Genomic DNA, 15,905 nt, shown 5'->3' with positions numbered 1-15,905 from the left:
TATACTATGATACATCTGAGCTGCCTGTCTGTGTCCTGCTCACCAGTTGCCGTTCCTGTGAAGAGAGAGAGCGTACGTCCTGTTTGCCTATGTATATATACCCATCTCTGGTGCTCCCTCTAGTGGTTACTTAGTTGTAGTGTATTTACCTTAACCCCTTGTGTATATACAGCGATGCATATCACCACAGATACTACTTCGTCCCAAGCCACATTGGTGAAGAAAAGAAAATCGTAATTTTATAAGGCTTTCGCAACCTCAGGAGATCCCAAAGCAATTTACAGCCAATTCAGAACTTCTGAAGTGTAGCAAGGTCCCACAAACAGGAATGTGGTAATGACCAGATTAATTGTTTGTGATGCTAGTTAAAGGATAAATATTGGCCAGGAGATCAGGGAGAACGACCCCTTCTATTTCAAACAGTTGCCTTTGATCACTTACATCCACTGGGGAGAGCAGATGGAGCCTCAATTTGACATCTGAACCAAGTACATCTGACATTGTAGCACTTCTTCAGTACTGCACCTAGGTCAGCCTAGGTTTTTGTGTTCGAGCCTCTGGAGTTGGCTCTTAATGCCCTGGAGGACAACCATAGATGGGTCAGGACAATGGCTTTGCTAGCAATGCCCACATCCTGAGAATGAACGATACACATGCCACCATCCACAATAAGCTACAGGCAAAGCCTTATACCGGTTCTTGCACAATTGCAAGGATGTAGTTTATGTCTGCAGCTTGCAATGAAGGGCAACGCACAGCTATGTATTCTCACGATGTGGAGATGTCGGCAGTAGACTGGGGTGAGCACAGTAAGAAATCTTACAACACCAGATTAAAGTCCAACAGGTTTGTTTCAAATCACTAGCTTTCGGAGCACTGCTCCTTCCTTAGGTGTTGAGGAAGGAGCAGTTCTCCGAAAGCTAGTGATTTGAAACAAACCTGTTGGACTTTAACCTGGTGTTGCAAGACTTCTTAATGTATTTTCACATCAGTGAACCCAGATAGATTTTTATGACAATGTTAGTTTCATGGACATTATCACCAAGACAGCTTTCAATTCCATCCCATTCCATTCCACTTGCTGCTGTGGTAAGATTGGAACCCGTGTCCCCACAGAATTAGCCTGGGCCTCTGGTTTCTAGTCTGATGACATCACACCACCACTGACTTGGAACTGTATAAGTAGGACATCTGTCGATTATTACCGTCCAATGCCACCCCTCAGAAAGGGTACTTATGATGGGGAGATATGAAAATGAAATGAAAATCGCTTATTGTCACAAGTAGGCTTCAAATGAAGTTACTGTGAAAAGCCCCTAGTCGCCACATTCCGGTGCCTGTTCGGGGAGGCTGTACGGGAATTGAACCGTGCAGCTGACCTGCCTTGGTCTGCTTTCAAAGCCAGCGATTTAGCCCTGTGCTTAACAGATATAATTATTACTTCATCAAACATCCCCACTGACGGCTGTTTTATCTACAAGCAATCCTCCTGTGCCATTGCTCCCTGAAGGACCGCCTGCTTTATATTGACAGGATCACTTTCCCAATAGATTTCCAGGTAAAACCTATTGTTTAAACTGGCCTATCCTCATGGGTATCAAGTCATCGAGCACAGAAAAGGCACTTTGGCCCATCCCATCACATCTGCAACCGTCAAAAACAACCACCTAACCATTCTAATCCCATTTTCCAGCACTTGGCCTTGCATGCCCTGGGATCGCAAGAGCACATCTAAATACTTCTCAAATGTTATGAGGGTTTCTGTCTCCACCACCTTTTCAGGCAGCGAGTTCCAAACTCCCACCACCCTCTGGGTGAAAAGCTTTTCCTCACATCCCCTCTAAACCTCCTGCCCCTTACCTTAAACCTATGCCCCCTGGTCATTGATCCCTCCACCAAGGGGAAATGTTTGTTCCAGTCTACTCCATCTATGCCCCTCATAATTGTATACATTCTATAAAAATCCAATTGTTGTCAAATGGGCACACCTTGGCATTAATTACTTGTAAACTGGTAACTATTTGTAAACTTCCAACTTCAGGACAGAGATTTCTTTCCTCTTTTTACATATGTTTTGCTTAACGATAAATTTTAGCTTAATCAATAAACTTTATGAATGATATTTGAAGCGATCAAACAAAAAAGGAATGAACGAATGAAGGGATGAAAATATTTTTATGCAGCGATCTGGAATGCATTGTTTGAAAGGAGGAGGGGTGACATATTTACTAATAACTTACAAAAATAATTTTAAATAAAATTTAGAGTACGCAATTCATTTTTGTCTAATTAAGGGGCAATTTAGCGTGGCCAATCCACCTAGCCTGCACATCTTTGGGTTGTGGGGGTGAAACCCACACAAACACGGGGAGAATGTGCAAACTCCACACGGACAATGACCCAGAGACGGGATAGAACCTGGGACCTCGGCGCCGTGAAGCAGCAGTGCTAACCACTGTGCCGCCATGCTGCCCAACTTTCAAAAATAAATTGGATAAATACTTGAAAAGGAAAAAAGTGAAGGGCTACAGGAAATAGTCGGGAGTGAGACTAATTGGATAGCAATTTCCAAGAGCCAACCACAGGTCCAAAATAGGTCCTGAGGTCAATCTAGTTATCGTCAGCAGTTTCTCTAGATTGTCTCCTCACTGTGCTACCTGAACAACCTCTGCTGGCAAAGGGAATGTCATGCAAATGGTACAAAGTCATGGGCAGGTGGAAAGTTAAGAGTGTTTGTGAAGTCAGGAGAGTTACAGATGTATGTCTTGAATATGATTGTTCCTGTCACCACCCCTGGCGAATTCTCCCCACAACCTCACCGCTCCAAAAGACTGCCTCTTGCGGCATGGATCGCAAAGTGGCCATTATTCACATGTGGACATGCTAGTCAATGCCACATGCGGCCATGCTAGTCAATGCCACATGTGGCCATGATAGTCAATGCCACATGCGGCCATGCTAGTCAATGCCACGTGCGGCCATGATAGTCAATGCCACGTGCGGCCATTCTAGTCAATGCCACATGCGGCCATGCTAGTCAATGCCACATGCGGCCATGCTAGTCAATGCCACATGCGGCCATGCTAGTCAATGCCACATGAGGCCATGCTAGTCAATGCCACATGAGGCCATGCTAGTCAATGCCACATGTGGCCATGCTAGTCAATGCCACGTGAGGCCATGATAGTCAATGCCACGTGAGGCCATGCTAGTCAATGCCACATGCGGCCATGCTAGTCAATGCCACATGAGGCCATGATAGTCAATGCCACAAGCGGCCATGCTAGTCAATGCCACAAGCGGCCATGCTAATCAATGCCACATGCGGCCATGCTAATCAATGCCACATGCGGCCATGCTAATCAATGCCACATGCGGCCATGCTAGTCAATGCCACATGCGGCCATGCTAGTCAATGCCACATGCGGCCATGCTAGTCAATGCCACATGCGGCCATGCTAGTCAATGCCACATGCGGCCATGCTAGTCAATTCCACATGCGGCCATGGTAGTCAATGCCACATGCGGCCATGCTAGTCAATGCCACATGCGGCCATGATAGTCAATGCCACATGCGGCCATGATAGTCAATGCCACATGAGGCCATGCTAGTCAATGCCACATGAGGCCATGATAGTCAATGCCACATGTGGCCATGATAGTCAATGCCACATGTGGCCATGGTAGTCAATACCACATGCGGCCATGCTAGTCAATGCCACATGCGGCCATGCTAGTCAATGCCACATGCGGCCATGATAGTCAATGCCTCATGCGGCCATGATAGTCAATGCCTCATGCGGCCATGCACGTCAATGCCACATGTGGCCACGATAGTCAATGCCACCTGCGGCCATGATAGTCAATGCCACATGTGGCCATGATAGTCAATGCCACCTGCGGCCATGATAGTCAATGCCACATGCGGCCATGATAGTCAATGCCGCATGCGACCATGATAGTCAATGCCATATGCGGCCATGATAGTCAATGCCACCTGCGGCCATGATAGTCAATGCCACATGTGGCCACGATAGTCAATGCCACATGTGGCCATGATAGTCAATGCCACATGTGGCCATGATAGTCAATGCCACATGCGGCCATGATAGTCAATGCCGGCAGAGCATTCCGCCAGTGAGTATACCAAAGTCGAGAATGGTTCCATTATTAACTGAAGGGGGTGGGACAAGGGGGTAGGGGCTGAAATGGTCTCATGGGATACCAAGTGTAAATAACAAAGATGAAGTTCCTCAAGTGACTTGCATGACTCTCAGGATATGGCAAAATGCTAAAATGAAGTGTAATCGTTGATCTAATGTAGGGAATGCACAGAATTTTGCTAACAGGCTCAGTTTTGTGATATTAACTGAGAACTAACTACCGGACAGGGCACCAGGCTTACGCCCCTGTTCTCCAAAAGAGTGTAATTGGATGTGAGGGAGAAGGCAGGGGCTTGGTTTAAAGTATTATCTAAAAGTCAGTGCTCGACATAGTGCAGTACAGCAGCAGGGAGGGGGGGGGCTTCCCTAGTATTTTGAGCTCAAGTCTTTGGAGGATAATTTGAACCCACAACCTTTTAACATAGCGATTTCTGATAGTGTTCCATGTGATAATCCACAGGATTTGCTGTTTTACAAGAGAGGCTGTATCAAAGTGTGATGGGGACCAAGAGTGACACTTAACAGGGAGTTCATGTTGTACGTGAGAGTGTTAATATATTATAGATAACCGTTATCCTCCATTACTCAACTGTGGGTTGTTACTGGATAAAATTTGTATTGATTGTCAGAATTATGGCTTAAATTGCTACACATCTCATGCCAATGAGGTTCTTACGGATTAAGCATATAAATGATACATGTCCTCAGTATGTGGCCCCACCACACTATAACAGAAATATAAAGACAAATGGTGGCACTTGGTTCTTTGCAGCTGAGTCAGTGTTTACAAATTATTCACTTTTATTCCCTCCCCAAATCTGGAACCTCCTTCAGCCATCTTGAGGTCTCTCCACTCCTCCCACTTTTAGCCTCTTGTGCATCCCCCACTTCCTTTGCTCTGCTATTGGTGGCAATGCCATCGTCTACCTCAATCTACTTCTGGAGTTCCCTTCTAAACTTCTCTACTTCCTTAACTTTAAGGCACACTATTTGAACCAGCTTTTTGGTTACTTGCCCTAACATCTCAAGTAGCTTGTAGTCAAATTTGCCTGACCACACTCCTGCGAAGGCCTGCCGAACACTCTCCCAGCTTCCCACTGCGTGCTATGGACAGTACAGTGCAGTGGGGGTCTTCCCCTCAAACAAAAACCTCAATAATATATTAATATATATTCCCCTAGATAGATACCTCCAAATCCACAGCAAACATACAAAACTTCAAAATAATGTCCAAGTCTTTTCAATAATTGTCCCTTTTGCTTTCTCTCACTCACCAGTGAACTCTGAATATGATATGGTTGTGATTCTGTGGTTTCAAAGGACAGTCCAACATTTTTTTTTCTGGGGTCTGCTGATTTTAATAATTGGAGTCACTTACACAAGACTTAGGGCTTAGGAATGTGCCAGCATGTTCTAGCTATTTTTTTTTTAAGCCTTTCATGTTCCCATCCCCCATAGTGCTTGTGATTAGACCGTGCAGGCTTGATTTAAGTGAGCAACACAGCTGCCCTAATAGTTAGCAGCACTTCCACTCATTCTAGTGGCTCCGAACCCTTTGTTACACTTGGACCGACTTACCCACTTTCGACCTCTGAAATAGCTCAACTCAATTCTCTCACAAACAACAGGCTTCTCTCTCCTACTGTGATGCATTCCACTGTTTCACCACTGATGTGGGGGTTGGTTGGGGGTGAGAGAAGAGAACATGCACACTGCGAAGATATGAGCAAAGAAAGAGGGATAGGAGGGCCCCTTCTCTGTGAGAGGCCTACTGCAGTGTACTGTTGGGAGTTAACAGCATGACTAAAGTCTTAGGCCCCAGTACAGACTGACCTTTGCTGCAGGCCTTCTTTCAAAGAGCAGGTATTTAGCGCAGCTGGGATCGCATTCTTTAAAAGCATGCTAAGTTTCTGTCAGTGATTTCAATTAGAAGATAAAGAAAACGAAGAGAAAAAGAGGGGAGGGCGAATGAAACTGCAAGAGTGCTGAAGAGGCACAAGAAAGAATTTAAATCTCGGGGCTAAATTAGTTCCACATGCTTCTGATGGGCACTAAATTACAACATAAAAGAGAAAGACTTTTATGAAAGATTTAACTATCTCAGATCAATCACTTCAAGTCAAGGAGTGTTGCTGATGCTTCTTTGTCCTTCCCTGTAGTCTTCTGAATGAAGAAGGCCACAGTCTTTTGGTCTTTATCACTTTGTAATGAGTAATAGCCACATGTTTTGTAGTTAAAATAAAATAGCCCAAACTGATTAGGCAAAGGACCCCCTTTGGAGACAAGAAAACATCCCATTCCAGGGGTTTGACACATCTGGAAGTGGAAGCTGTGCCTGAGCAACCGTCTAAAACCTCTACTTTACTTCATGTGACATCCATTGCGTTAAAACCGCCCCTCTCCAAATACGAGAACTCCCTCCCCCTGCCACTCCAATACTAGCAACATTGCTGACCAGCTGACTGTATCTCCGATGAAGAATATAATTACTGCATTGATGTAAAGAAGTTAAAATTCTTTTACACTTTTTAAGCATAAAATCAATAAGTTAAATACAGCTCATCTTAAGAAAACTGATTAAAATTGTTTTCCTGCGATTATGTGTTTTTTTTAACATGACCACATCGTGGTAATTGTAGCCAGATGGGTTGATTGTTTCCCTGTTTTGCATCAGTTTGCCTATGAGCCGAGTTGAAATGAAAGGTGGTGGCCTCCACTGGATGTTCTGCAAAGACATTCCACAAGATGGCCAACATTCAAAGTGTTTTCAGCTGTCAGACACCACTTGCTACATGACTTCAAGGAAACTGCTCGATACTTCCCAGACCTTTCTTATCTCATAGCTCAATGTAATACCACAGAAGTAACCTTTCTTAGATCTCCCTTTTTCTCTCTGCATTGTGTGTGGTATCAGTCACCTCAGAAAAGAGTCTAAGCTGTGACAGTTACCCCATCACAAGGCATCTCTTCCTTTCTCTCAGTCTCTCTCACACATGTTCACATTCACAAAAACAAAATGAACATACGAGTAACCAGATCCAGCCTAGGGCATAATTATAAAAATATACTTAAAGCATTGCTGTCTGCTGGTAAAAACTGTCCCGAGGAAACATTTGAGAGTGTCTGATCTACATTTTCACTGAGATTATCTTTACTATAATTGGGGAACATTGCAACAAGCTGCAAGTTTACAATCTTGTCATTCAACCTCAGTAATTTAAGACAAACTTTGGTTCCAGTAAAGTTTTTGCACAAGATCAGCCGCACAAATGAATTCTTTGAGAGGACAGGAAACATGCAACCTGTCATCTGCCACCGCTTGAAAAGCAGGGGGAAGAATCCTTGATGTCTACAGAGAAGACTTAATGAGAGTCAGATGAGTCATCTGTAAGGAAAAATTTAAAAAGTTAACTGAAATCAGAGTGCTGCCTGTTTGGAATTAACCGTTCTCTACCAGTGTACCAGCAGGTCCACAGTCACATTAGGAATGTGGGTGTTCATTATAGTATGGATCAAACATTATTTTGGGTTTATGGCGCCAATGAGGCTGTAGAAAAGCACAATACATGGGGAAACACTAAGAGAAAGGTCCTGGGCCCTTACCGGTAACATTTGCCACTGCTGCCATCGGTGGACCTGACTGAAGCAGTGGCTCGAAGTGTTTTGCTGGTCAATCCAACTCCAGGGGGTAAGTTATTGCCTCCAAGGTCTGGGCAGATCCATTCCTCCTCTTCATTCAGTGTTGGTAAGTAACCACAAACCACCTGTATACTCCCCAGCTCGGTGTTACTGGCAAAAAGCGAATTCTCTCCCCCGGTCCTGACATATTGAAGATAGATATCGGACGTTAAAAACATCTGGTAAGAATTTTCTTCCATCAAGGTTTGGATCTCAGTCTGGGCTTGGTCAAACATTGCTGAGTCAATCTGCTGTTTCTTGATGCTGTCTTTGATGTAAGATTTGGTGGCAGATTTCAGCTGCCTGGACACAGCGCTGTTCTCCACATAGCGCTTGTGGATCGCTTTGGCCACTCTCAGTGTCTTGGGATGTCGGAGATCCATCTGCCTGAACCCGTTACAGGCAAACCAGAAATCCAACGTGTCCACGCCTTTCTCCCTCTCTAGGAAGGTGCGGAAGAGATGGGCTCCGTCCTGGTCACCGAGAAGAGAGTGCAAAGACTTGGTCCACCTGGTGAGGGGTGATTCTGGAGACGCGCTGCCCTCAGGCTCGCCCAGCTCGTCGTCCTCCCTCCTGGGTGTGTAAGTGACAGCTTTGGGCTTGAGGCTTTGTGTCTTGGTGGCCTGGGAGCTATGGGCTTGGCATCTGTCCCCTTCCTCCCCTGGCACTGGCGGGCGAGGGGCATCTGCTCGGAAGCTGCCGGTGTATGGAAGGCAGGACACCATGAGAGCGGTGCTCATGGCTGTGGACGCGGGGCCCCGTGTTCTCTCTATCTCTCTTTCAATCGGCTTTGCAAAGCGCCTCTCCAGTCAGCAGGGGATCACTCGGCCGCCTTCTGTCTGCAATAGAAATATCGATCTAATGAAACCCAGAGCCGCTCAACTTCAAACAGGATGAGAAGCAAAAAAAAAAAACCACACACACAGCAAGCAAGGCAGGCTTTTCAATCAAATCTTTTGTGTGTGTGTTTCTAGCTGAGATATCTCTTGAAGCTAAACAAAAGTATCAAAAACTGTCTTGAAGGTTATTGAAATGTGGAAGAAAAATAAAACGGAACAAAAAAAGCAAAGTTCTGGTTTTCACTGCAACTCCTGCCCAAAGTTTTGTGTGTGCGAGAGATGTAAATCTGATCAGTTAAGCAAAAGTTATGGAGTTCAGATTATACAGATAAACTCAACTGTGCAGCATTTACTGCAACTTACCCTCCCCCCCCCCCCAATATCATCCACAATAAACCCAAACCTGCCCCTCCATATTATCCACAATGAACCCAAACCTGCCCCCTCCCCATACCCACAATAGACCCAAACCTGCCCCCTCCCCATATCCACAATAGACCCAAACCTGCCCCCTCCCCATAAACATAAACCTGCCCCCTCCCCATACCCACAATAGACCCAAAACTGCCCCCTCCCCATATCCACCATAAACATAAACCTGCCCCCTGCCCATATCCACAATGAACCCAAACCTGCCCCCTCCCCATACCCACAATGAACCCAAACCTGCCCCCTCCCCATATCCACAATGAACCCAAACCTGCCCCCTCCCCATATCCACAATAGACCCAAACCTGCCCCCTCCCCATATCCACAATGAACCCAAACCTGCCCCCTCCCCATATCCACAATAGACCCAAACCTGCCCCCTCCCCATATCCACCATAAACCCAAACCTGCCCCCTCCCCATATCCACAATAGACCCAAACCTGCCCCCTCCCCATATCCACAATAGACCCAAACCTGCCCCCTCCCCATATCCACAATAGACCCGAACCTGCCCCCTCCCCATATCCACCATAAACCCAAACCTGCCCCCTCCCCATATCCACAATAGACCCAAACCTGCCCCCTCCCCATATCCACCATAAACCCAAACCTGCCCCCTCCCCATATCCACAATAGACCCAAACCTGCCCCCTCCCCATACCCACAATAGACCCGAACCTGCCCCCTCCCCATACCCACAATAGACCCGAACCTGCCCCCTCCCCATACCCACAATAGACCCAAACCTGCCCCCTCCCCATACCCACAATAGACCCGAACATGCCCCCTCCCCATACCCACAATAGACCCAAACCTGCCCCCTCCCCATATCCACAATAGACCCAAACCTGCCCCCTCCCCATATCCACAATAAACCCAAACCTGCCCCCTCCCCATACCCACAATAGACCCAAACCTGCCCCCTCCCCATATCCACAATAGACCCAAACCTGCCCCCTCCCCATATCCACAATAGACCCAAACCTGCCCCCTCCCCATATCCACCATAAACCCAAACCTGCCCCCTCCCCATATCCACAATAGACCCAAACCTGCCCCCTCCCCATATCCACCATAAACCCAAACCTGCCCCCTCCCCATACCCACAATAGACCCAAACCTGCCCCCTCCCCATATCCACCATAAACCCAAACCTGCCCCCTCCCCATACCCACAATAGACCCAAACCTGCCCCCTCCCCATATCCACCATAAACCCAAACCTGCCCCCTCCCCATACCCACAATAGACCCGAACCTGCCCCCTCCCTATACCCACAATAGACCCAAACCTGCCCCCTCCCCATATCCACAATAGACCCAAAACTGCCCCCTCCCCATATCCACAATAGACCCAAACCTGCCCCCTCCCCATATCCACCATAAACCCAAACCTGCCCCCTCCCCATATCCACAATAGACCCAAACCTGCCCCCTCCCCATATCCACAATAGACCCGAACCTGCCCCCTCCCCATATCCACCATAAACCCAAACCTGCCCCCTCCCCATATCCACAATAGACCCAAACCTGCCCCTTCCCCATATCCACCATAAACCCAAACCTGCCCCCTCCCCATATCCACAATAGACCCAAACCTGCCCCCTCCCCATATCCACAATAGACCCAAACCTGCCCCCTCCCCATATCCACAATAGACCCAAACCTGCCCCCTCCCCATACCCACAATAGACCCAAACCTGCCCCCTCCCCATATCCACAATAGACCCAAACCTGCCCCCTCCCCATATCCACAATAGACCCAAACCTGCCCCCTCCCCATATCCACAATAGACCCGAACCTGCCCCCTCCCCATATCCACCATAAACCCAAACCTGCCCCCTCCCTATATCCACAATAGACCCAAACCTGCCCCCTCCCCATATCCACAATAGACCCGAACCTGCCCCCTCCCCATATCCACAATAGACCCAAACCTGCCCCCTCCCCATATCCACCATAAACTCAAACCTGCCCCCTCCCCATACCCACAATAGACCCGAACCTGCCCCCTCCCCATACCCACAATAGACCCGAACCTGCCCCCTCCCCATACCCACAATAGACCCGAACCTGCCCCCTCCCCATACCCACAATAGACCCGAACCTGCCCCCTCCCCATACCCACAATAGACCCAAACCTGCCCCCTCCCCATATCCACAATAGACCCAAACCTGCCCCCTCCCCATATCCACAATAGACCCAAACCTGCCCCCTCCCCATATCCACCATAAACCCAAACCTGCCCCCTCCCCATACCCACAATAGACCCGAACCTGCCCCCTCCCCATACCCACAATAGACCCGAACCTGCCCCCTCCCCATACCCACAATAGACCCAAACCTGCCCCCTCCCCATACCCACAATAGACCCGAACCTGCCCCCTCCCCATACCCACAATAGACCCAAACCTGCCCCCTCCCCATATCCACAATAGACCCAAACCTGCCCCCTCCCCATATCCACAATAGACCCAAACCTGCCCCCTCCCCATATCCACCATAAACCCAAACCTGCCCCCTCCCCATATCCACAATAGACCCAAACCTGCCCCCTCCCCATATCCACAATAAACCCAAACCTGCCCCCTCCCCATACCCACAATAGACCCGAACCTGCCCCCTCCCCATATCTACCATAAACCCAAACCTGCCCCCTCCCCATATCCACAATAGACCCAAACCTGCCCCCTCCCCATATCCACCATAAACCCAAACCTGCCCCCTCCCCATATCCACAATAGACCCAAACCTGCCCCCTCCCCATATCCACAATAAACCCAAACCTGCCCCCTCCCCATACCCACAATAGACCCGAACCTGCCCCCTCCCCATATCCACCATAAACCCAAACCTGCCCCCTCCCCATACCCACAATAGACCCGAACCTGCCCCCTCCCCAGCAGCTGCTTCCCATTTCCCCTCAGTGTTTCAACACAAATTAAAAACACCTTGTTCTCTCGGAGGGAGAATGAAAACATTTGAGTTATTTTGTGTTTTTATGTAAAGCTGGTTGGCCATTTGGATAATGCAACACTAAAAAACCCAGGTGCAATTTCCAAAAAGGGGGCAAATCATCAGGGTTAACAAAACTTTAGTCTGGCAGCCAAATAAAACTTTTTTTTAAAAACTGCCCTACATGGAGCAAACGATTGTAATTGCATTTAAAAAATCAGTGCAATTGATATTTAAATTCCTCAAAAATATAATTCTAAATAATAATGGGGAAGCATGGAAAGCCACCCTAGCCTTCTGCCCTAAGTGAGTGGTTGGCATTGCTCTCCTGTGTTACTATCAGATTAGCTACTTCAAAGGGCAGAGACAAGCCTTTCCCTCTCTGATCACCCAAACCCCAGCAAACAGCAGCTCACACAAATGGGGGGTTACTGCAGAAATGTGTGTCCCTACCTTCTGCACCCCCCACCCCTCCTGCCCCAGGCTGGGTGATCGCGCTCTGGGTGCCACCGGCCCCCTCCACACACCCTCCGGGGGGCATCCAGCGGGAGTTCAAAGGGAGGAGGCGGCGGAGAAGCGGGTGAACAGAGCCGAGCTCACATTCACATACAGCTACCTTAACAAATACCCCAGTCCGATGCCCCCCTCGCCCGTGCCCAGAGCCCACACCAGCCCCGTGACCCCCTCTCCCCAGCGCCGCGCCCCTCCCTCCCCAGCCCCGTGCCCCCCCCCCCCCCCCCCCCCCCAGCCCGAGGCACTCTCTCGCTGTCTGTCCCTCGGCGCCGCCCGCACCGCTCCCCCAGTTCAAAGGAATGTCAGAGCCCAGAGAGAGGGTTGGGGGGGACGGACAGAGAGAGGGGGTGCACAGAGAGAGGGGGGGCACAGGGAGAGGGGGGCATAGAGAGAGGGGTGCATAGAGAGAGGGGGCCCAGGGAGAGGGGGGCACAGAGAGAGGGAGGCACAGGGAGAGGGGTGGGGGGCACAGGGAGAGGGGTGGGGGGCACAGGGAGAGGGGTGGGGCACAGGGAGAGGGGTGGGGGGCACAGGGAGAGGGGGGCACAGAGAGAGGGGTGGGGCAGAGAGAGCGAGGGGGTGGGGGCATAGAGAGAGTGGGTGGGGGGCACAGAGAGGGGTGGGGGGCACAGAGAGGGGATGGGGGAACAGAGAGAGGGGGTGGGGGGCAGAGAGGGGGTGGGGGCACAGAGAGAGGGGGTGGGGGCACAGAGAGAAGGGGTGGGGGGCACAGAGAGAAGGGGTGGGGGGCACAGAGAGAGGGGGTGGGGGCCACAGAGAGAGGGGATGGGGGGGGGGGGGGCACAGTCACAACTCACCATTCATCCATCTTCCGCCTCCCAAGCTGCCGAATCCTCCTCTCCAAAGACAGAAAGATATTATTGTGCAGAGCCCGGGCTGCCAGCGAATCGCGGCCGCTTGCCCAGCCTGGCACCGCTCATCTGCCTCTCATATCCGTGTCTCCCTCCTCTCTCTCTCTCTCTCACTCACTCTCCTTCTCTCTCCCTCCTCTCTCTCTTTCTGCTTCTCTTCTCTCGGCACCAAGTTACGTTTCACTCAGGAGCAGTAAATGTCCTCCCGGATATTCCAGCCCTCACTCACACACACTGAGCTGCGGTTAAAGTGTGGACATCAAAGAGCCGAGCCGAGCAGGCGAGTCCAGCAAGAGAGGTAGAGGGGAGGCTGGCAGTGCCCCGAGCCGGGGGTACATGCCACAGGGACACAATGTAGCAGCTCCCAGGCCACTCGCTGCCTCCCTCCCGCTGCCCTCGCCGCCTCCTCGCCAATTACCAGCCGCAATCCCCGGCCCCTCTCTGTGTCACCGATTTATAAACTTTCCAGGACCTTATCAAAGGGAATCCGTCCTCAGCCAACTCCCTGGGGGTGGAGACGTCAATACTATCTGATGTGCCGCCCCAATCCTGTGATCCCCTCGCTTCACAGTTGCTACATAAACTTTCATTGCAACACTAAAAAAAGATACAATGTGAATGAGGCCAGGCTGCTGCCGCTGCCTCTGCCACTGACCCAGCCTCTGGACGGGACTCCCTGGGAAAGTTTGACTTTTATTTTTTGCCATGCAGTGTGTTAGTGTTTGTGTTGCACTTTCAAACTCGGCCACAGCGATAGACACACAGACTCCGGGCTCTCAGATGTGAAGGGGCCTGTTGCAGGCAACGGGCACTTAAAGCGAGCAGGGCAATTGAAAACCTTTCAAGTGCTGCTCCAGGTTACTTTTTTGTGACATTAATAACCCCCCCATCCTATATTTGCAGGCAGACGAAACGAAATGAGCCCAATGCCTTTCTACCGAATCAAACCCAATAATAACAATTGCACAAATTAAAATATTTCAGTACAACCGCTTCGATGCTCTCCGAGAGTAAACATTAATTAACCCGCCTGGGAAACCTTAATTTAAATTGCACCTTACAGTTAGCTCTCTCTCTTTTTTTACATTGTCAAAACGTAGATTTGCATATCAAAGTTTGTGGATGAGTTAATCATTTTCTTCCTTTTTTGTCTCCAAGAAATTGTCAGTGATCCACACTTGAAAACCATCTGTACAAATCGCATTCCAAAGTAGGGAATTAAAAAGTCTGTTTTTCAAAAAGTAATCGTTCCCTTTGATCGAGCTTGCCCCATTTAAACGCAGCATTACTTATTTACACACAGCATAAGTGTGAGAGGCTACCATCACCAACACTGGCAGACTTTTCAACTGTCTGAATCGAACAGCAATATGCTGGAATCTATAAACAGGGATTTAAGTAAAATAGCCTTGGTCTTAACTGTAGTGTAAGCGAATTAGTAGTTTCATTTAAAAGAATATCAAGCCAGGCTGTAACGTTGGAGAGGTTTGGCCTTTACACAGATTTCAGAAATACAATCGATAGTAGTCTAGTTTCAAAACCACCATCTAAAGCGGGGTAAGATTAGAATGGTGTGCATGTAATTCCTGACCCATGTTAATATTGTGTTAATATTTCTCCAGGACTCGGGCATACAATCTAGTTCAAAGTTGTGTGAATGCCAGATTAGAAATTGGAATATCTACATGGAAAAGAAGCTTTCTGATGATCGCACATATTTAGCACCAATGTTTAAGTGTACAGTCAAGCTAACCGCTTTAAAGTGATGTCCGGGCCTCTTAAAAATGGAATTGTTTTTAAGCGGTAGGAAGTGAGACCGTTGTGCCTTTAAATCGATTATCTATGTTAAATCGGAAGTGGTTAGTGAGGGGAAAGCTTCTCCTGGTAAATAGCTGCGCTGCTTGGCAAAGGCAGCCAATCAAACATTAACTGACCGACACAGATTTGCAGGAGAGGCTGTGTAATCACAATGCAAATACCTCCTATTCCTGCACAGCCTTTCATGCTGCCGACTTTCCCCAGATTAAAAGAGAACACATTCTTTGGTCACTCGGTGGGGGAGGAGGAGAAGAGGAGTCTGGCTCTAATCGCTGGGCAAGCACCATGGGCGGTAGAAGCATGTAACCGAGGCCGCTGCCTCCTGCCCCTCTCCAGGCCACAGACTGAATGTACTTCTCTGCAAAAGTACAGCTTCCATTTTCGCAATTCATTACAATCACAACACATTCCTTTTGCTTAAGGATGTTCCGGTTTATAGTTTAACACACAGTTATTACTTTGAGCATATTAACATCAAAATTAGGTAATTTTTAAAAAAATTGTTCTGCGGAAGTGGACATTGCTGACTATGCCAACACTAGCATAACACAAACCTGTTGGACTTTAACCTGGTGTTGTAAGACGTCTTACTGTGCTCACCCCAGTCCAACACCGGCATCTCCATATTATGCCAACA

At 48.6% G+C, this 15,905-nt stretch overlaps 1 protein-coding gene across 1 annotated transcript in view; it reads right to left on the bottom strand.

Moving 5' to 3' along the window:
* The window catches only part of axin2 (axin 2 (conductin, axil)), a 49,895-nt gene extending 35,872 nt beyond the window's left edge, over window positions 1-14,023 (bottom strand). Inside the window, exons 1-2 of the mRNA XM_072483752.1 lie at window positions 13,397-14,023; window positions 7,767-8,680 (exon numbers count right to left, since the gene is read on the bottom strand). Coding sequence (XP_072339853.1) covers window positions 7,767-8,581 — 815 coding nt within the window. The 5' untranslated portion in view covers window positions 8,582-8,680; window positions 13,397-14,023. The remainder of the gene's footprint in view (window positions 1-7,766; window positions 8,681-13,396) is intronic.
* Between the last annotated feature and the right edge of the window lie 1,882 nt (window positions 14,024-15,905).

Source organism: Scyliorhinus torazame, chromosome 18, assembly GCF_047496885.1.
Source record: "Scyliorhinus torazame isolate Kashiwa2021f chromosome 18, sScyTor2.1, whole genome shotgun sequence".
In the NCBI taxonomy this organism is placed as follows: Eukaryota; Metazoa; Chordata; class Chondrichthyes; order Carcharhiniformes; family Scyliorhinidae; genus Scyliorhinus; species Scyliorhinus torazame.
This window is presented reverse-complemented; position numbering and strand designations above follow the sequence as displayed.